This window comes from Calidris pugnax, unplaced genomic scaffold (assembly GCF_001431845.1).
Source record: "Calidris pugnax isolate Ruff unplaced genomic scaffold, ASM143184v1 scaffold118, whole genome shotgun sequence".
NCBI classification, from domain to species: domain Eukaryota; kingdom Metazoa; phylum Chordata; class Aves; order Charadriiformes; family Scolopacidae; genus Calidris; species Calidris pugnax.
In genome coordinates, this window is record NW_015090855.1 from 916,696 (window position 1) to 939,525 (window position 22,830).

At 39.6% G+C, this 22,830-nt stretch overlaps 1 protein-coding gene across 5 annotated transcripts in view; it reads right to left on the reverse strand.

Moving 5' to 3' along the window:
* The window catches only part of SULF2 (sulfatase 2), a 153,149-nt gene that overhangs the window by 54,565 nt on the left and 75,754 nt on the right, over nucleotides 1-22,830 (reverse strand). For 3 of the 5 annotated variants that reach the window (XM_014943717.1, XM_014943713.1, XM_014943715.1), the window contains exons 2-4: nucleotides 13,767-13,948; nucleotides 11,824-12,072; nucleotides 5,630-5,869 (exon numbers count right to left, since the gene is read on the reverse strand). In XM_014943717.1, coding sequence (XP_014799203.1) covers nucleotides 5,630-5,869; nucleotides 11,824-11,998 — 415 coding nt within the window. In that variant the 5' untranslated portion in view covers nucleotides 11,999-12,072; nucleotides 13,767-13,948. Of the gene's footprint in view, nucleotides 1-5,629; nucleotides 5,870-11,823; nucleotides 12,073-13,766; nucleotides 13,949-18,081; nucleotides 18,098-18,297; nucleotides 18,402-22,830 lie in introns of those variants that run through there. The other 2 variants (XM_014943714.1, XM_014943716.1) reach the window with 2 other exon arrangements.

The window sequence follows — 22,830 nt, forward strand, 5'->3', positions numbered from 1 at the left end:
ATCTAAACTAACAAAGATTTAAAAAATATTTTCACAGTGTGCAAGTATTCTGTTTAACTTCTAGCTGTTTTGAAAGCTATGGACTGATAATCCTATTTCTGAAGATATATCAAGATACAAATTACTTCTTGCTAGAAATGACAAATCAGTGTAACAAAGCCATTACACTTCAGATGCTAGAATTGGCATCCCATCAGAAGAGTGCATTATAATAGGGGGAAAGAAAAAGATGAGGTGTTTCTCATAACCTACAACATTTTTTGTTGAAAATAGATAGATTTAGGAAAAAAATAAGAGAGAGGGTTTAGAAGGAAACAAAATATGACTGGAAATAAGGAAACCACAGACATTGGCTTATTTCTGCAGTTGTGGATGCCTTCCCCTCAGACCCCTGGGAAGGTTTGATTGGATTGCAGGGTACTCACAGGATTTTACTCAGCGAGTTATTCACAGAAGTACATATAGTTCTCTCTTCAGGATAGTTAAAATGTGCATTAAACAAAATAAAGCTACATGCAGAAGACAGGTGATGAAACAGTAGCTGTGCAGGTAATTTTCACTTTTGCAACCTCTGTGAAATCCTCAGGAGACCACAGCTCCACTAAACGTGTTCTCATTTTCAGTTAGCATACATTATAATATGTTTAAAATGAATTACTGGTGCTTAGAACTCAATTCATAGAAACAGAGGGAAAAGATACATACATGTTTGATCTGAAACCAATTTATAGTATAGACGTGAAGTTAGAGCTAAGAAAGGAACAAAAAAGTCTTTAACACACATGAGGAAGGAAATCCAGAACTGTCTTTTGTCTGAAAACTTCATTCTCCAGAGTATTTGCAGGATATTCCAGCTCAGTAATTCACTGCCATGGACCAAGCCTGCCAGAAGGAGTCAGTGGATCTGGGCTATACATCAGGACTTCTCTTACACACTTTCCAGCATAGATCCTTGGCATCCTTTTGCAGTAACAGCCGTTACGATATAGCCACTATGCTGAATCTTTATTTCACGCCATTTTCAAGTCTATGGTCTCAGACCACCTAATATATAATTTGACAGACCTTGCTAAGATAACATTTCTATATAGACAGCCAATTTACTGTCAAGATAAATAATTCAGAAACCTGATACCCAGTTCCGAAAATTCACCTAGGTGTCTTGGAGGTGAATATCATAACACTTCAGTTCCTAATTGTGCAAATCACTTCTGAAAATTAAGTCTGACTCAAATCACTTGGTTATTATTTTTAAAAATGGCCTTCAGTTCTTCATCACCTGCAAGAGCTATCTGTCCTGCATATAGGATGTTCCTCTGACTTGGATAATCTGGTTTTTTACAGGCACATAACCTGACAGAGAAGTGCAGTGGGGCGCAGTGGCCTGGGCACCCGAGCATGAATCAAAACTTGCATCTCTTCTTAATGGTCCTCCTCACCTGCATGGGACCTCGTAGAAAGTATTTCACTGTTCTGTCTCCCCTTTGACTCTTCAGGTTTATTATGATTCCCTACCAAGCAATTAAACACAGAGATCGACTTCAGTCAAGTTTTTAAGTATTTCTGTAATAAAAAATAGCAACCAGCAACTACTGTGGACAGCAAATTCTACAGCAGGAAACTAATAATCTGAGAACTTTTCTCTTGTCATGCATGCAGATATTAAAATCTGGTCACATATTTTTCCAGTTCATTCCTCTTTTAACAAACATTTACCAATAGCCTTTCCCCTCTTTCTTACAATTTAATGTTAAAATCACTTTAAAATGTCAAAGGCTCAGACAGTGAAGTGGAAAAATAATTATTTGAATGCAGTCAGCCACTGTACCTTCGCAGTCTAATATTAATGGGAGGAAATGGAAGATTGGCACTGAATTTTAATGAATTCATTAGTTAATTATTGTAAAGCCCCGTGAAAGTGCTAAGAATGATTATTACTTTTATTCCCAAGAAATTTTTTATAATGGCAGAGATGGACCTCCCACAATGACTTTTCTCTAGGTTCAAAATACACGACTGGTGCAAAATGGCATTTATTAATTCCTTGCATAATTCAAGTATGGACTTATCATCAGAGTGAGATACTGACATACCAGTGGCAGCTTTTTCCTTTGTTAATAGACTCATTTAACTGAATAGGGTTAGCTGTACCATAGGGTACTGTTCCACAGGAGCAAGGACAGTAAGTTAGGCAAAACGTGTACCGTCTTTGCTACATACTGAGCCACATTAAGCCCTAACATAAATTAACAGAACTCTCTCAGAAGATTCACTGAAGCAAAAGTATCCTTCTGCCAGGCTGAATTTGGCCCACCATCCCTAATTCTGTTGAATTTAATAAGATAAACATGTCTTTTCATTTCCTGACTGCAGATAAGGCTGACAAAATATTCTGGAATCACTCACCAATTTTAAGACCTAATCATTCAGCCAGCCAGGCAAATGGAAGAGAGAAGCTTTTCTCATTAAGTAATGTCTAAGGGAAAGTTTAAATCTGTATTCCAACAAAACTTCTTGGTATTTGTTGCTGCAGGACCCGAGCATGCAACAATGCATTGTGCATTTTAAAAGCTGTCTCACAGAAAGAGATGTGTATGTTCACGGAAAACAGAACCTTTTCTCTGTAAATGTTTACACAGGAACCTTTGGCAGAGAAATTCTCCGACATTCAGAAATGTGTGTCACAAGATCTCTTTGTTTCTTTTCCATTATAATTATCTCCTGCTCCAAGTTGAAAGCACTAGTGTCCACTGTTTTGAAGTCAGATGTCTCTTACGCTAACTTTTCTAAAGATTAATCCATCAATGGACTTGGTTTGTTTACATAAATTGTCCTTCTTGCCCAATTTCCCACAATCTGTAATAGGACAATGATGCCAGAAGCTCTTCAAAATTGGACCGATTACTTAATACACTGAGATGGGGAACTTGTCTGGGTGTAGTGGCTGCGTAAGGAGAACAGGGCCTTTCAGTCGCTATTCATCACACTGGCTGTGCGCAGATTGTGAGACAGGTCAATGCAGAGGAAGACACACCTGTAACACCTACTGCCTCAGTGGCTTCCCATGTGGAAGGAAACCCCATCCTTTGCATTGTCATGATATTTATTTTAATTGATTCACATAAAGTGACAGTGATGCACGATGGTCAAAGTCCCAACTGTTAAAGCCAAAGACAGAACTTCCCAGCTCAGCCTCTTCCTCCATCTCTATTCTGCCAACTCTGGTGCCTCTCAAAGTTGGTCAAGCTTATTAAAGTGCCACACAGAAAGAAAAATATAAAACTGACAACCATGGCTTAAAGTGAGAAACAATTATAGGAGAGTCACACCTTTTCCACCTCCTCTCATATTCTTTACTTGCAACTTGTGCAGGAGAAGCCTGCACCACACTGCTCCCTCCTGCCCCCACGCCACCAGCACATTGCCCACAGGTGCCAGCAGCAGCACAAGTCTGTATAGATCCAAACCACAAATGCCACCACCACAGGTGCAGAAAGAACAGCCCCCAGCAGAAGCATCTTTTGTAACAGAACAAAATACAGGAAGATCACAATGAATAGAGAAGCGGGGAAGGAGATGTGAAACAACTGGCAGAAAAGAAAAGCAGAAGGAAGGTTAAGTGGAGTAGGAGAGTACAATTTCTTCCTTCAAGTTTAAACAAAAGAGAAAAAAGAGAAAAAATCAGGGAGAAGATCTGGCTTATGAATTCAGAAAAAACCAAACTCCCTTCCAAAATGTGCCCCTTTCTCTCTCCAAGGTTGTGAACTTAAATATAAAAGCAAATTCCAAAAGGCATTTTCCTCATGGCTTCTTTTTATTACCCTTCTTCTTCTTCAAAAAAAAGGGGATCAAGAAGCTAAACTGTGATTGCAGGGCAAACCAGTTCTACCATGGACCTAAAAATAAATAATTTAAAAAACCGCCTACAAATGAACAGTAGTGCTTTCCAGCTCTTCCTTTATTCACCGCAATCATGTTCAGGGAGGATTCCCAGTTTAGGAGAAATATAATGTCCAAAACGGTCTCCTTAGCAGGTCACTTTTGAAACTTGAGAAACTGAGTTCTAAAGTACAATTTCCTGCTCTCTCTGAAGTAGGTAAATCTGATCAGATCTTTGCGGGGGAGTGGAAGAGGAAGGTAAAAAAATACTTCTTACTCCAATACCCTCTTATCCTTGATAGTGGATAATAAGACTTTAACTAGAGATCAGAAATGAACACCAGCCTTCAATAATGGAAATTTCCATTTAAATTTGTATAATAATGTATCACATTTAACTATATGAATGCGGATCTCATTTACACCTGAAGATTGCTTTGTACTTATAAAAGTACTATTTCCGTGGGTTCCAATAAATTTAGTTTGCAAATTGAGAGGTAGACTGAAAATGTGATATAGATTCACTAAGTTCCTCGGTCTGAATTTAAACATTAACTTAATGTAAAAATATAAGACATATGAATACGAGGACACTTGCAATAGCTGTGCAAGTTCATAGAAATTGCAGGTGCTGTAAAGTTTAGTCACTAAATATAAAAATTATTACAACAGACATACATCAGTAAACACAAAACAGATAATCTACGAATCTAAGAATAAAACATTAACCTTGGGGTGGTATTAGTGCCAGGAATGATAAATGGAGGGAAACAACAACCAATTAATAAGGTATGTGCACTTCCCCCGATTTATTTCTTTCCAGATTAATTCAGGTCTTTATTTTAGAAAAAAAACAAAACAAGGAAATTACCTATTTAAGACGTAGACTTTGCAGCAACAACACGTAAAACTCACGTGAATAGTTAGAAGGAAAATAATGATTTAGCTACAATTATTATTCAAGATTTACACTACTTCTTGGAAACCTCAAATACTAAAAATTCAAAGCACAAATGTATACTATCAGTAACAACTAAACCACAATCCCATAGTATATATACTATAAATAACACAAATAGAACCAGGTTTATGCCTGTTTCTCATCATGACAAAAAGCATCAGCAAGAAACGTGACAAAACCACTGTAACAGGCAAGGACCGAAATCTCATGTCTGGAGAATGCAAGAAGGAAGCAGGTGTGAAATGTGCTACATACTTCCTGAAATCCTTTCTAATGAATCTTTGTTCCTAAGAAGCACTGCATGCAAAGAGTACATGCAAAGCTTCTCAGGAATACATTTGATCTTGCCAGTTATTCCTCAGTTGTTATTTATCCTAAAAATCTTTCTGGGAATGGACTGTCTGGAGAAACCGATCCAGCTGACATCTCTGCCCCAAAGGGAGCAGTCCCTTCTCGTGTTTTCTTTTGATATATCCATTTTATGAAAAATTCAAATTACTAATTCCTTTCCATAGCATCTTTCTTGTCTGTTCTATGCACTTCAGGTAATTGCAGGGCACGTTCTACATGTGCTATACCTTTGGCTGAAGTGTGCACATTATTGTATCCTTCCCAGCTTTTGTAAAAAATCTTTGTATTTTTTTGGTTTTAAATTTCCTCAAGGAAAAGTACAAGGAAGCTAAACCTACATGCACAACTGAAGCTCTGACATTCTGCACTGCTTCATACATTCTCCTCTGTATTAGTAAGCCTAAGGAAGCTTTCAGATGGAGCCAGCCTTGATCTTACCTGTCCTATACCCTGTGTTGTTGAGGTACACCGCAAATGTACGTATTTCGTGCTGCGCCTGCCAGGAGGGAGAAGAACAGTTCTCGTTGTTGGTGTAAGTGTTGTGGTTGTGGACGTACTTCCCCGTGAGAATAGAGGAGCGAGACGGGCAGCACATAGGTGTTGTCACAAAGGCATTGATGAAATGAGCACCTCCGTGTTCCATGATCCGCCTTGTTTTATTCATCACTTGCATAGAACCTGGAAGAATAAAGCCGTGTCAGAATTATTTTGGTGTTTCAGTCACAAGAGCTAACTAAGAGCTCCTGTGTTACATCAGAGACCAGAATGAAGCACAGGTGGTAAGGACACTGCAAACTCATAGTGAATCAACATCCAAAGAAATTATTCTCTCCCCTCTAGCAAAGTCCTCCCATTAAGAAAGACCAAAGACTGAAGTTTTAAGTTAAGATTTGACTCAAAACTGATGACATAGAACATAGTGTTTTTTTAATTTTTCACTCTCTAAGCTCAAGATTTACCATTGTAACTATCTGCACTATCTGTGCAGCTGTTTTGGAGCCACCAGTACTGTTCAATAGCTGAAGGCAAAAAACAGCATGAAGTAGGCTGAGACAATGTGGTCTGAGGGTGAAAGTCACTTTGTACAGCAGCCCTGACCAAAGTTTGCATACTCCTTGAGCATTATTTAATCCTTGGTTTCAGAAGTTACCTGATGCACTGCCTTTTGTGCCAACCTGGCAAAAGGCTGAGGCTCATAACCACAGAATCACAACACCACTGAGGTTGAAAGGATGCCTGGAGATTATTTAGTCCAACCCTCTACTCAAGCAAGGTCTGCTGAAGTTGTTCTTTACAGAAAAAGTTCTTTGAGGTATATGTATACCTCATATATAATATGAGGTATTAGCAGGTGTTGATTTCTGTAACTTTCACTGAACCAAAGACAAAGTAAAACCTTCATAATAATTTCCATAGCTAACCACTGAGTTCTACCTATCTATCTGTCTATCTACCTATCCATCCAACCACTTAATTCATTTTGATGACTCTCTAAATTTTCTTAAGACTGGGTTCTGCAGAATCAGATTTTTAGATGACTACTTGGGCCATATAATACCATGTAGTTTATAACCATCATCTGAAAACAAGCACAAAAGTTTAACTGGCAGGGACTTGGACAAATTAAGGTAATGGGAATTAAAGTCTTGCCGACAATTATTAAAAGCCACCCTGCTGCCAAATGGTTGTGCTGTTTCATATTTAAGAGAAGACTTTGGACATGGACTGGATCTTTACCATAGACATCCATCTAGCTAAATCTGGATCCGTATCACAATTCTTCCTACGTGCAGAAACACCAATGATCAGAAGAAAAAAGACATTTAATTTCCCTTATCCATCAGTGCCAGTTAAAACTGCAACAGAGTGAGTTATACTTGATCAGGAAGAATTACCATTTTCCAAAGAACTTGTAATGATACCTGTCATCAGCATGACCTTGCAAAGGACAGCAAGCCTTTCCATCACCAACCCTTCTTCCTTGTTATGAGCAGGGAAAGCCAATAGACAAGAGCAAACCTTTCCATCACCAACTCCCTTCTTGTTATGAGCAGGGAAAGCCAATAGACAACATGGAGATGAAGGTATGTGCTCATGCTGGAGCAGGGCTGGGGCCAACTCACCCAAGGTTGAGTTGGATTAATAGTTCAGCTTTAATCAGTGCACCCTACAACCATCTGGCACAAACTGTAAGTTGTTTCTGTCAATAATGGGTTTAAGTTTCTTCTAAGCTCTTTAGGCAGAGATTTCATTATGAAATTGCAACAATAAGTTGGTTTGATACAGGGCACAGTGATATAACCAGGAGTCAAAACCTAGAGGGAAAATGGTCATAAGCCACATACAATATCTGACTCTCTAGCACCATGAAGCAAGGTTAATTGCTACTGCAGGTCATTTTACCTAAAAATTGCCACGGTATTAGTTCTCTTAAGATCATTTTGTTGGAGTGAGTATTAAAAAAAAAATTAAAATATGTTTGTGTGTTTCTCAGGTCAGAGCACATCTCTGTCCCATCACTTTGTGACAAGAACCAGGGCAGGTTATGGCACTGCCCCTTCAGAACTTGCTAAAGTTCACATATTAAAAAGAAGTTTCTGAAGAAATCAAGACTTTTTGTTTCTATAACTGCGAAATAAGCGTTAGCACTCAAAGGCACTAACACCACAGTTAACAATTACAGCAGTCAATTATACATTATGTGAGCCTGAAAACTGTGGACATTTCCTCTCTGTTGCCTTATGGAGTATTAAAAAAAAATTTAAAATATGTTTGTGTGTTTCTCAGGTCGGAGCACATCTCTGTCCCATCACTTTGTGACAAGAACCAGGGCAGGTTATGGCACTGCCCCTTCAGAACTTGCTAAAGTTCACATATTAAAAAGAAGTTTCTGAAGAAATCAAGACTTTTTGTTTCTATAACTGCGAAATAAGCGTTAGCACTCAAAGGCACTAACACCACAGTTAACAATTACAGCAGTCAATTATACATTATGTGAGCCTGAAAACTGTGGACATTTCCTCTCTGTTGCCTTATGAGCTAGCCCAAGCATCAACAGGCAATCCGAAAAAATCTTTTGTCATCCCAATATTAAAATACAATTTAACAACCCCTTTAAATGACAGAGGCATCTGTGCATAAATAACTGTACATGTTAAGACTCCCCTTGGGGACAGTAACCTCCTTTAATAAAACCGCTGTAATGACAAGGCCGTATATATCAACAGTCTTTAATACAAAAACATATGATCTAATCTGCTTCCCCAGCTTGAGAACTAATACAGAGTGACAGATCAGTGGAAGGTAAAAATCCAGCATACTCTTCTGTACAATCTTAAATAGGCCAGCTTTAAATATTTTAAACAGCATTAAACCAGCCAACCAAAACTTATTTTCTCCAGCTTGCCTCCAATACAAACACAGAATTGTGAGAAAAAGTAGAAACTGATCTTTCTGTGGCAGAAGATTGGTTGTGTGTTAATCAGCAACTGGAACCCCACCAAATCACCTTTTGAGTTGGAAAACCTTCTGGGGTTTCATTAGTGGATGGAACAAAAATAGTCATGCTTTGAAGTGTCAATATTTAATTCAGAAAATGTTCTGTTACTTGTCTAAAACAACAGATAATAAATACAAATTATTTAGTTTAAGCTATTTAAAAAAAATAAACCATTGGACTACTGTGAAAATAAGAAAGTTTAATCAATTTGATGCATTCAAGCTGCTCACTGAACAAAATGAAGCAAAACCTAGGCTGAAAATCCACTTGAAATTTGTGTAGTATCCATAACTTTGCTTAATGTGTCTTCACAGTCCACTTTAGGGACAAAGCTGGTATTTTGACTAATACTAACGGTGAAGATATACTAGTTGTTTATAAAATAATACTGACTTTCTCATTAGAAGTGTTTTGTTGTCGGGGTCATAATTTACATGAGGTTTTAGGAGCTTCAGCTGTTGAAGAACTTGTATTAAGGCCCAAGTGACTTAGTCTACTGTGAAGCACAATTTTAGAAGTGGTATCCATATCCAGAATGTTAATTAACTGTACCCTAAAGCCTTCTATTTTTATCCTACTTGAAACCCATTAGACACCCTTTTCACATCTTCATTTCCTTTTTTTCCCCCTCATATTTAATTTTAACGAAGCTCTGCGGCCCTAATCTCTATGCATGATAACTAAGAAAAATTATCTTCTATGCCACTTCTGTAGTTTTTTAGAGGAAGATGTAGGAACATACAAATCACCTCTCACTCAGGTTTCTCTAACATGGCTGAAATATCTTCTAAATAATCAGATCTTTCTCCAACTATGAGATAATGAAATAAGCTGGTTTGTTTCACCACAGCAATATGGTAGGAAAACCTAATTAAACTGGAGATGCTGAGTCCATCACACAGGAGACATCAGCATTATACTAACTTGGACTTAAAAGGCTCTAATGGGAAAAAAAAAAAGTCTTTGTTTCCAATTAATTCTTTCTCCTCATCAATATATTCCTCTTCTTTATGTTCTGCTTGTCAGTACAACTCTTTTGATTAGACAGTCAACTGAGTGTGTATGGTTCAGTAGTTCTTGGTGTTCTCATTTGTCTTCTCCCATTTGTATCCATTACAATTTACACTCGTTCTCCTTTGACCTGGATATTCTGCATCCTTTTCATCAGCCCCTCATCAGTTTTTCCTTTTTTCAATACAAGGGTGAGGTTTAGTTTCCCAAGTAAAACTCATGATTAACAGTAGGGCAAATTAAATAAAAAAAAAACACAACAAAAAACCCCCAAAAAACATGTTTCTGAAAGGATGACATTCTCTTTCTGGTAAACTCCACCTGTGACTGGTACATTGTTCAATCTATTGGAAATTAAATAAAGGAAGGGTTGTTAAGAGCACTTGAGATGGTGTTGTCTTCCCTTCTGCCTCAAAATAAGCCACAAAAAACCCAAAGCTACAACACCCATCAGTTAAGAATATTATTAGAAAACAGATGAAATCTTAGTTATGCACAGCTTTCTCTACACTTTCATAGCTTCCAAGTTTTCCTTAGCTTTTATTTGTAATTCACATCTTGTTTTCATCTTTCTTAAATGCATTAACCACAATCCTCACAAATGGCAATTTTGATTAACTTGGACAGCTCACCAGACAATAGTCAAGAATATAAATTAATTCAAACAAATATTGGGTCTCACAAAGCCATTAGTAGCAAATGACGAATATCAAATCTCAGCTTCATCAAATGGATTTTCCTTAGTTAGATCCTAATTTGTGTGGACACATGCCCATTATGCTTGAAATTGGAAAGCATCAGATTATCAGAGGAGAAATATACTGCCCAAAGGACTTAGACAATTGCATCAGAAACAAGCAGGCTGGCATAAAATAGAAGATGATAAATTTTTTAGGACCACCTTCTGAGCCTGCAAGATAATGTACTTAGGTTCTTTTGGATATACATTATTGAAACTGCTTTATTTGCGATCCAAATAACCATTTAAAAAAGAAAAAAAGTGACAACACCAACAACTCTTCTGATCCTACTAAGTTGAAACACATTCATATTAAGTGGGGTTACTGCCATAGCAGGCTTTCTCACCACATCCGAGGAGAACGTGACATCCACGGTACCGCAGACATGCAGTAATACTGATAAAAAGGAAGTATTTGTAACAACAGCCACATTGCTGATTGACTTCTCAGCTAGATGAGTAAGTGTATAAGTAATACAAGTCCAGTAACTTCACTATTGTGTTCTTTTTCTTCTGTGAGGTCTGTTTTCCAATTTTTCCCATCCATTCTAGAAATTTGATGCAGTAACTGTCAAAAAACCCCACCAGACCACACATATGCACACTCTCATCTTTCAGATGATCCAGGCTCTGTACTCTAAAGCATGTTTCTAATGCAAAATTATTAATGTAAACTGGTTTGTGTTAATCACTTCTCCTAACTACAGACAACATTTGGTAAAAAGAAGTTTGTGCAGGTAACAGAATAAAATCCAAACTCCGTCAGTTAATTCATTATTCCAAATCATTAGGCAAAGCGTGTGTTTAATCTTCATCTCCTTTCTTCAACAATTAACATAGCGTTGAATAACACCATAGAACCTTTTCATACTAAGTGATTTTGGTCAGTAATTAACTACACATCTAAACGGACAACACCAAGAATAGCATGACTATGTTAGGTAACATTTAAGTAATTAAAATTAAAATTGTACATGTAATGAATGTCTGCAATTACACAAAAAAATTTGGGTAATTACATGGTGCAATAATCAGTTATGAATTTAAACCTACTGCTTTGGCACATAGCTTCCCAGGTTATACTTGCAATTGCCAGAAGCATAGTTTAGGGGTGTAGATGAAGACAGATAGGCAGGAATCTTGTATTTCCAAAGAAACAGGAAGTTTGATATTTTAAGTTGAGATTAAGTTCTGCTGTCCTTGAAGTGCATGCAGACAGAAAGTGTTTTCTACATAAAGGCAGGTTTAAACTTTTGCTACTTATTCTTCCTATCATTTTCCACACTGGAAAAAAAGATAATTATTTTGAACACAAGAATCAAGCTTCAAGGAAAAGCAGTGCCATACTCGTTAGCTAAAATTCTCTTTATATTGGGCTCTTACCAAGTTCTACATCCTGATCATCAGTAAGAACAAGGATGATGTTTGGGCGGATGTTTCTACGGTCCCTTTGAAATCTTCCCTTCAGACGCTGATTTAACAGGAAAGCTGAACTTCCATCCAACAGTGATAAAACAGTCATCATGAATAATCCAAGGACAATACTATGCTGTGCCATATTGTGCTGATATAATGTTCTCTCTGAACAAGGTGGGTTAATGGCTTCTACTTCACTTTTTGTTTGCAGGTCTCCTGTAAGAGAGAGGGAAACAAGTATTTATTTATACCTTGACCCCCCTGCCCCGCCAAGGAACAGCAAGGTTCTCTCCAAAGAAGTAAAAAGCAATATACTTGAAATAATCTAACTCCTAAGGAAAAAAAAACACAACCAACAAACAAAAAAACAAAGCAACGGAATGTTTTTCTAGTGCTAGCTAGAAGCAGAAACGTGAAAAATTCACAGTTCATAAGCTGTTACTAACGTAGGCAATGAAGTTTCACTCCATGCTTAAATTTGGCAGCAAGTTCAAGGATTTAGCAGGGTATCAAACTCTTACATTTGCTTTGATGCATATAAAAAGCAACCTTCTTTCTTAAGGTTCTGAGGTGTTTTGAGATGGCATTTTTGTTTACTGCATGAAAAATGCAGATGTTGAAGCAAAAAACCCCACATCTATCCATATTTTTAAACAGGACTGTGGTAAAATTTACTTACTTAACAACACATTTTCAAATTCATAGAGGATTCTCAGATAGAAGATTTGTTATACATTGATTTATCTTACAGATTTCATTAGACAGCAGAGCTGCCCAGATCTTGGAACTGTGGTATGATACCGTTTGAAGTCTACTACAGCTTTGATGTTAGCGTCATATCCCTTCAGCATTTCTGTTGGTTTCCAAGATTTTATTTTTTAAAAAATATCATTATTATTAATGAACACATTTGAAAGCACACTACTGCAGAAGTTCGGTAATGGATGCACCAAAATGATTTGCCCTGCCTATGACTTCTCTCCACCATAAATACAATGCCCCCAAATTAACTTGTTTGCAAAACAGAGCACATCTAACTGGTCCTGCTCCTGATAATCAGCCACTAAAAATTTCTTAGCAATTCCTACAAGGAAATCCCCAAAAATGAATAAGCGTGCTGGAATAATTTTTAAATAATAGTTTTGCTCAGTGATCTTCTGGAATAAAGGGATTTTCTCTTGCTTTCAGAAGTCAAAATAACAGTATGAAAATGTATTGAAAATATCAAGTACTAACTATTTCATCAGATCCAGTGATCAATGAGTCAGTTTTTGATTAATTCTCTACTTGCTGCCTGCCTTTTCCTGGACTGGTGCCAATGATCTCTTGTAATGCAGTGAAAAATCAATTAAAAATGACACAAGGGAGACTATCTGCTTTTTGTAAAGACCAGAAATGCCTGAGTAGAAAAAACCTAGCACAATGTGTTTTACCCAAAGAAATACATTGGCTATTCTGTCCCTAAAGCCACTTGGGAAAACAGTTTTTCCTCCAGCAGATTATTTCATAGCCCCATTATTACCTCATCCCTGTCAGCGTCTGTTCTTTGAGATAAACTTTGATTAAGAAAGATCTCATGCAATAGCAAAACCACTGGTCTGAAAAATTATACTCAGCTCCTATGCTTATTTAAGAAATGCATATTGAATTTTCATATAAGTCAACAGATACATAGCTATAGTATGATGCAATATTTATTAAGGCTGCTTTCCAAAAACGTATACTAATAAGGTTTTGAGGAACTGAAAAATCCTTCTTCCTCACTAGTCTCTCCAGTGAGTTTAACAGGCAGGTGAAATTAACTTTTTTCATAGAAACAAAAAATTGATTTTAAATATCCTAACATTTGTTCCAATAGGTAGGGAAAGAGAAAAGTCCAGCTTCCTAAGATTACAGAACAGCTTTAGTACCTCTGCTGCTGCTCAGAGATTTGCCGGGCTATAGCAGAAGGAACACCAACAAGTCCTATTAATTTTCATTCCTTGGACTCAGAATTCCATTTGCAGCAGTACAACTGGGAAGAATCATGTCAGATTCTATATGCTGCTACTGTCCAGAGTAGTCAAAAGCAGCCTGAGAGGCAAACCTGGACCTGTTTCAAAAGGGAAAAAAAAACAAACAAAAGTTAGTTTAACAGGCACATATTCCTAGTCACCAGCCTTTTGAGGGGAGTACAGAAGTGGCTTCTGCTCTTCAGAAATAGCTCCAGATGTACTTCTGTTTAGAAAAAAACAACCCAAACTGACAACAAAGACATTTTCGTTACATACAAACATTTTCCTGAATGTCTAAAAGTTAATGTTGGGTTTTTTTCTGCTCTATACTAGCCAATAGCATCTCAGAATAAAAGCATTTGCTGACTTTTCTTGCAGCATTTAGAAGGCTGTCCTTTCTTGTTATATCTGCTCATAACTCCAGTCACTGTAGAGTATTGTGCATGTGACAGTCTTCCTTGCCTTTTTCTCACTTTTTTTTAAACAAATGCATGGAAGTAAACTCATGACCTGGTTGTCTCTCTCCCCTCATCTTTTCCTCACAGTTTATTGCCCCTCACTCACTCCATTGTATCTAAAAATAGAAGTTGTCCCCAGCTCAGAGAGCTGCTTATCTACCTATAAAATAGTTAACACATTTGGGGATGTACATAAACTGCTAATGCATGGTTATTTTATCCATACTTGTATATTTATGGTTAAAAGAACGAGTTATGTCTGAGAGGATACTGCAGGTGGAGGAGAGAATTTCATGTCAAGTACAACAGGCATCTTCTACCAAACCTGTTATCTCTTTCTCAACCCCCTCCTCGATGAAGATTTTTCAACTATTCTGGTGTGTTACGTTCCTATTATTATCAGGATAAGTACTGCTGGGAACCAACTCAAAGTATGTAATTATGTGCAAAACTCATACCAATAACTAGGTAAGAAAATTAAAGCAATTTTAGAAAATAACCCATTTCTTGAAGCATGCATTCATAAAAGACAGACATGCCACAACTAACAGCATATACGCAATAAAATCTAAAAGCCAGCTTTAAATAGTTCTCAGAATAGCAACAGAAGAGTCTCTCGCATGGATTGCCAGTGGTCAAATATAGATTGATTTTTTTTTTTAACCCCTAGTCTTCAGTGAACTTCAGGGAAGAAATACGACATAAGGTCTCTATTAACAGTTCTTTCCCCATTTCTGTCAACAAGTTTAATCTGCAACTCATAGATAAAGCCAGAATAGTTCCACAGCAGTGCCCCAATCTGCCTTCACTTTTAATATAGCACCCTCTCCAGCGATGCATTTTGATCTGAGTGGTACAGATGGCCCACTGCTTTATGTGCCTCTGCAGGCCATCCTCCAATATTAAAGATGCTTAATCTGTAGTGGCTCTCATGAGAATTAGGTGTGCCTTTTATTTTCTCCCAGATTACACATATGAACTTGACAAGTCTGGTCACTCCTGGTTTATATTTAGGAAAGTGCTATCAGAAATTTATGAAATGTTCTTCAGCTGGAGCATCTAGCCGAGCTTTATGAAACCTCCTCGCAGACTGCTTTAGAGAAAGTTTGGTCATCTATTTTCTATGGTTTACAGCTGAGTTTAACAAGCCCCTGACTGCCTTCATAGCCTCAATTAGATACAGCTGCCTCTTTTTGTTCTTAACTCCTATTAGTATGGGGAATGAGAATAAAGCCAAACTTAGTTCTCCTGTGTGGCAACACAGAACATTACACTATCTCTTCAACATTTATAATGTGACTTAAAGCCAGACTTCAGTACATTTATTCTATTTATAAAAGAACAAAGCCAAGTTCTGTTCCCAAGTAGCATTTACACCAAGGTAAGACTTTGTAATACTGCCCTCAGTAATTAACGTCAGTTCTACTGCAGCACAGGCAGGATGCACAGGGATGACCAGTGTCAATTCTACCCCAGATGGTATTTTTAACACGCTATTGATTAGTATTGCTTAGCACAGATGTAACACGCAGTGTGTGCAAAACTAGTAACTGACAGTGGCTTGCACACACCCTCACCCCCAACCTCACTAGTGCAAGTCCTAGCACAACTGTCCCACACGTAAGCCCAGTGCAACTTCACTCAAGTAAAATAATTAAGTCATTCCAATATAATCAAGAGTAGTATCTGACCTTCCTATAGCAGAAAAGGTACAAACATGTACCAAATTAATTCTTGTATCAAATACATAACGTAATCCTGTTTTGAGCCCCCTTCTAGAAAGGTATTTCTTGTTATGTTTACATAACTGATTTTTATTTTTTTTTTAAATAAGCATACTGCAAAACACTAAATCCAGAATTGGTATGGCAAGTTGAACTCGCCCAGCAGCCACCACAGAAGAGGGGAACAGTATGTAAGCCACAGAGTGGAACTGCACAATAAGGGAAAACTGGTCAGCAAGAAACAATGCACACCTGCTCTAAATACGGCTGGAGCCAGTACCAGGTGTATTATTTAAGCAGACTTAGGTGTGCCATTTGTCCAATGTTTAAATTCATTGAAATACATGGTGCTGGAGCCATTCCCTAGCAACCAACCCAATTAAAACCACTTTGCCAGTTAAATGGATTCAGCGGTGCTGCTGTTCTTTTAACTCTTGAGTCACTCGCTCCTATACACCCAGGTTTGGTTACAATAACTCCTTTTCACTGAAGCTGTCAAACATCATTTGAAACCACTATATTTTGTTTTTAAGAGATAAACACAGTTTTATATGTGTATCGGGAAGAATCTTGTTTGCAATCAAACAAGGTTCTCAGGGGAAGGCTGGCATCAACATTACCGCTGTAATCTAACAACATGCTGTGTTTTCTTATAGTTTTATACTTGCTGGGTTTTTGTCCCCAGCCAGCCAAAAATTTAAGAGAAAGTACAAAATCAAACGCCTAGTGTGAAATGTGACCCTTGAAGATGACAGTTGTGCTGATTCACCTACACAAACTACGGCTAAAGTATTTTTATTTGCAAATATCTACCATTTCTTCAGAAGTCAGGAACAGAGCTCCCAGACTTATCAGAGCACTGAATTACCATTCAGACACGTTCTGCTGACTCGCTTGCCTTATGCTGGTGAACTCTACACCAAAGCTAAATATTTATCATGGGGAAGCTTACTTGCATTAAAGAATCTCTTCCCTATCCTGTAACTTTATTTTAAATAAAACTGAATTATAAATTAGTTACAGTTTTCCCTAGGCCTTGATGTTTTAAGAAGTATTTTAAACAGCACAATATACTTTCCAGGAATCCATACTATTCTTTCTGTTCACTGCTTGTGTGTTATTATGAGAGCTCCCCAGCAATACACACAAAATTAATTAGTCCTCAGATAGGTTAAATTGCTGTTTGGATCCCCCAAATCCACAATAATAAACACGCTTTTCTGCACCACATGCAATGATAACCCAATAATAACTTGAAAGAGATTAAGAATTATTTCCCTATTATACTTACTATCTTCACATATTTATAAATAATAAAGATACATGGTCTTTGACTTTAAAGATAATTATATTAACTTGTATTAAGTACAGTAATAACCACAGACTTTCACTTCTGCAAACAGCAGAAGGGAATGAACGCAAGTGATTAAAGACAGAAAAAGTAGGCACACACAGTTACCATTACACAGATCCGTTCGATCAAGTAAACAGCATTTTTTGTAGCCGCGCAGAGAAGGAAACCCAAGCAGCGTATATCCATATGCAGACACATATAGACAGGCAGACACACGCGTTACCCGGATGCGCAGGGTAATTTGTTCAATGAGGAGCTAAGGGCTATGCCATCGCTTGTCTTTGGAAACTCTTTACCGCACAGCCCCAGCCCGGCGCGGCTGCCTCCCCCCGAGCAGGGGACACCTCCGGGGAGGGGGTGTCACACACACGGCCCCGCCGGCACCCGCCGCCCCGGGAGCGTACCCTCTCCTCCTCCGCGCGGGGGGCGGCACGATGGCTCCCCAGCAGGGTTACCGGCCACCGGGCTGGCAGCGAGCGCCCCCCCCGCCGTGCCGGCAGCAGCCTCAAGGCCGGGAGGGCCGAAGGGCGGTGGCGCTCCGTGGGGGGGGGGGGGGGGCTCGCGCCCCGGGGGCTCAGTCATCCCGACGGCGGGACCGTACCGCACCGCCTCTCCTCCCAGCCTCCGCTCGCCTCTCCAGCCCCGAGCCCCCTTTTCTCCTAACACCTCACTCAACTTCCAGCCCCGCCCGTTACCTATGCAGCAGGAGCGCGGCCAGACCTGCTGCATCAGACCCTCCGCCCAGGCTCCCCGCTACGGCAGCCCGGCTCGGCCTCCGGGAGAGCCCCCGATGCCCGGGCACCGCCGCCCAGCCGCTCCCAGCCGGGGAGGCGGGCGGGAGGGAGGGCTCCAGACACCCGCTTCTTCCAGCGCGGGCAGCGCCGCCGCCGCACACTCACTCAGTCACTCACCCGCGGAGCTGGCGCTCAGCCGCGCCGCGCCAGGGCCGGTGCTCTCAGTGCCCGCCGGCGGAGCCCGGCGGGGCGGAGAAGCGCATCCTCCGGCCGTGGCGCCGGGCAGCGGCCGGAGCCCGTTTCCCGAAACGGCGTTTAGAGGAAGCGGCTCGGGCGGGTGTTGCCTTCCCCCCCCCGCCCCTTCCCCGCCACCGCCGCCCCGCGCGCTTCTTCCTCCTCTCCCTTCTTCTCCTTTTCCCGTTTAAAAAAGTTCATTTACCTCCAGGATCCTCCTCCCAGGATTGACGCAATGCCCCGGCGGCGCGCAAAAAGGAAACCTGTTCCACCAGCCCCCCCGGCTCGTTCAAAGTCCGGCGGCAGCACCGCGGGCTGCGGCTCTGCCCGCCCGGAGGGAGGCGGCGGGGGCCCCGCTCCGCACCCCGGCGCGCACGGGGGAAGCGGGGTGGCCGCAGAGGCAGCCCCCCTCCGAGGGGAAGGGGCCGAGGCTGAGCTGCCGGCGGGGGCACAAAGCCCTTATAAGCAAAGGGGACAGTCCATCGAGGGGTGGGGAGAGGGAATTAATTGCCCCTCATATTTTATGCTCTTCTTGTCTCCCCTCGCTCGGCCCCTCGCAGCTGAGCCCCCCCTCAGCGCCGCTGGGCCGAGGGGAGGGGGGGGGTGACAAAGGGGCTGCTCGGGGCCCTGCACACCTGTGGAGGGAGAGCCTGATGGCTTCTTCGGGTGTTGGTAACACAGACCCCGTTCCACGCGTGCAGTTGAAATTAAAGGAGCCAATATTCATTAGTAATTAAGAAAAGCTTAATCAAGCTCTTAGAGCTTGTGTTTACAGCAGGTGTTATCTACACTACGGGGAACATGTTACATTCTACTCCTGGAACTCAACAGTGTTTGGATAAATATCTAAATATGTAGTAGCTTCAGCAGATTCTTTAAACACCTTTTAAATACATATCTTTCAAAGACACTGGTACACTAATATCTTAAAAAAAATACAAGAGTATAACTTTTTCTTCCAGCATTCCCATGCCAATAATGTCACACATGCACCACAGGTTAACTCAGAACTTCCTGGCACACATTACTACATCTAACACTGAATTACACTGGAATTTGTGATCTATGGCCTCCCCCATGGGTAAGTTTTTATTTTGAATCTGTACCTTTAAAATATATATTAGAAAACATACATCTGAAAAGAGAAAGAACTTTATGCCACTATTTTTATCATTAAATGATGCCACAGTGAAAATGGTTTATGTGGTTGAAAATGGACAGGATATAGTTCTCTCCAAGAACAACAATCAATAGAAGAGGAGGAGTCAGAAACAGATAGAAAAAGAAGATTCTATCATTTCCCTACTCAAGTCAAAATACACACTTACACAGCTGCAGAACCAGCGAGGAAATACGATGGTTCCTGAAAATACTATAGGAAAATGACCAGCTGTAGTTCTAAGGAAAAAAGCCAGAGCAGAAGAGACTCAGAGAAAGAACTATAGAGTTCTAGAAGTATTTTCAAATGCAATGCAAGATATATAGAGATATCTATATTAAAATATTTCTGTAACATCTATGATTTATTTGGATTTTTGCTTTGAAACAAGCATTACCTCCAATGACCTAATTCGGACTTTGATGGCGAAGGCTAATCGTCTTGAACCTTCTGTCATTGTTGGCTGCACACAGACTGTCTCTGAAGCAGCAAGAACCGAAATGGTACGGTTCCTCCAAATACAGGGGTGTCACTACTAAGGAACCAAGCGTGCTCCTGTACGGACAGGAATAAACAATACCAGGGAAGCACTTCATGTCAGTACAACTGCGTCCACACTAGGGGCTGCAACAGTATAACTGTATTGGCATAAATAAACTGCTCCCTAACAGGGTGTTACACTAAGACAAAAGCTGTGTGTAAAACAGGAGCTACATCTTGCTAACATTTTGATAAAATTGTTATATTGCTTTCTGAGATAACATTTGACCTTTTGCTAGCGACTTCTCACAATAAAACATTTTACAGACAATTAATTTTTACAACACACCTGTGAGCGATGACGTTCTGATTCTGCGCATTTTAGACAGGAATTAGTGTCAGGTAAGGCAGCCGAGTCACCCAGAGCCAAGGAGCCTTTCAGCAGCAAGGCCAGGAAGAGAACCAGGAACCCAGCGTTCCTCTGTCCTAACCACAGGCCAAGGTCTGCCACCCACAATACACAACCTCAACAAACCATCCCTGCAGGGACTGCAAACGGTAACTAATGAGCCAAAAGAAAATACAAAATTCCCAACACAGTGGTCCTCATTTTACATTGGAGAAGGAAACGGACAAGCTCTCTGTTTAAAATATAATTTTTCTTGAGCACTGTACATGGGATCTTCCTTTATAAGAAACACATGGCTATTGTGAATTTTCATTAATACAAACTACAAGCAACAAAGATACTAAAACTAGTATTAGTGACATTAGTATAGCAATCTAAATTTGATTTAACATCACTGGAAAATCTGTCGCAATAGATCACTCATTTCAACAAAAGAGTGTATTCACCTCACAGGGAGTGCATGTAATTTCCATTAATGTTAATGGGAGTTATGCAAGTGCATTAAGAGGATAATATACCCCCTGGTCTGAGACAACCCTGCAAAGTGAAAGGTGCTTCCTCTTGAAGAGAATGGGGTTTCCATCTCATGCATTTCAAAAGAACTGGTTCTGGCACTGTTACAAAACAGGATGGATATCAACTATTATGCATACTTGGAGAGTAGTTTCCAAAGTTAAAGCAGTTTAGTGATTTCAACTAACTTTCCTATTGCCAAAAATTCAAGGGATATAGACATATTTAAAACAGTGTGGTTTATTTGAAGTCTAGGGCAACAAAATCATGTGAAATTACTGGTAAAACAAGAAGGTCTGAAAGCCTACTAGTGCAATGGGGAAGGAACTGTTTTATTTAAGTAGTAGATACCTAAAAAACTTTTTAATTCACTACCTGGAAAAGGATTCCATTGGTATATATGGATCATCACAACTGATCAGGAGTTTAAAAGATCAAATGAAGAAGCAAGATCATGCCCTTTTTCACTGCACATCCCCAACGAATTTTCAGATCTCTCTCACAGTACACAATGGAACAGCCTGGAGTTATTTTACTGTACCTCAAATAACAAATGTCTCCTATTATCTAAATAGTTTGTCTAAAAAAAAATTATCCCAGGATAAACCTATTAAAATTAGGAGAAAACAGATGTGCAAGCATTTCTTTAAATGTCATCACACATCTATCTGCATTTTTAGGCACATAAATCCTTCCAATCATTTAACCTACAGTTTCTCTGCCCACCTTACTTTCAAGTAGCTGGGCACAGAAAAATATATTGAACAATGCATGTTGGACTGTTAACTAAACCATGGATTTGCACATAAAGGGGAGCCGCTTTGATGCAGTTGGCAGATAGTGGGGATCCACACCACAATCTTTTTGTCAGGTGTGAGACAAGAGCTGAAACCCAAGGGTGTAACAAGTGCTCAGGGGGAACTGTCCCCCCATAATAGAGCTCAATAGGAAGAGCAGCACATCAGCAACATAGAGAAGCAACTTCTGGGAAATAAAAGGACGGTCAGCGATAGTCCAAAGCCATTAAAAAAACCACCCCAAAAATAGAAGACAGGCAACACGCTGTGCGAGGCATGTCTTTCACTGTTGCCAAATATATTGTGCTTTCAGAGCTCAAATATTGTTCTTTTCTCATGTTACATGAAATGGAAAAGAAAAGGCCGGCTTTTGCATTTTTATATACTTCAGTCAATGCCTTCCTACTCTTCTTCAGACTGGCTAATCTTTATATCTACTCATCATATGTAAACCTCCCAAATCATTAGTCATTTTGATTTCTCCTCTCTGCTTTTGTATTTTTTGATGCTCTGAGCCATCTTTACAGATCTAGAAATAAAGCCAGCAGCACATTAGGAGTCTGATCTCTCTTGCTTTTCCTCAGTGCAATTTATTACAGCTATCAGTCCAGAGTTATACTAATTACACTGGTCAGAGCCCTTATAGCAGTACAGAGTTTAATTTTTTACTTCTTTAAATAACTGCTTTTCAGTTGCGTAAAATATGTAAATACTGCTTCACCAACAGATGAGAATGCTGCTGGGAAGGCACAAACAGCACAATAAGCTCCACTCCTTGGTCCCTCACATTGCATGCATTTCATATCACAGACTCCAGCTCAATATGATTTTGTGAACAATTGCTCCAGTCTTACATTTAAAGTCAAGTTGCACTTTCTATAAATACACAATCACATTATGGGGGAAAATGGTTTATATGTTTTGAGGTACTATGAAAATGGAAAGGGGGAACACAGCCAAGAGAAGCAAACGAGAGGGCAAAAATTCACCTCACTTGATTGATCCAAATGCTAAGCAAAGAAATGCATTATACTCTCCAGTGTGAAAATAAAAATTAAGTATAGTATACTGTATGTATTTAATTACAACTAGGAGTTTACAATGTGTCAAGACAATAT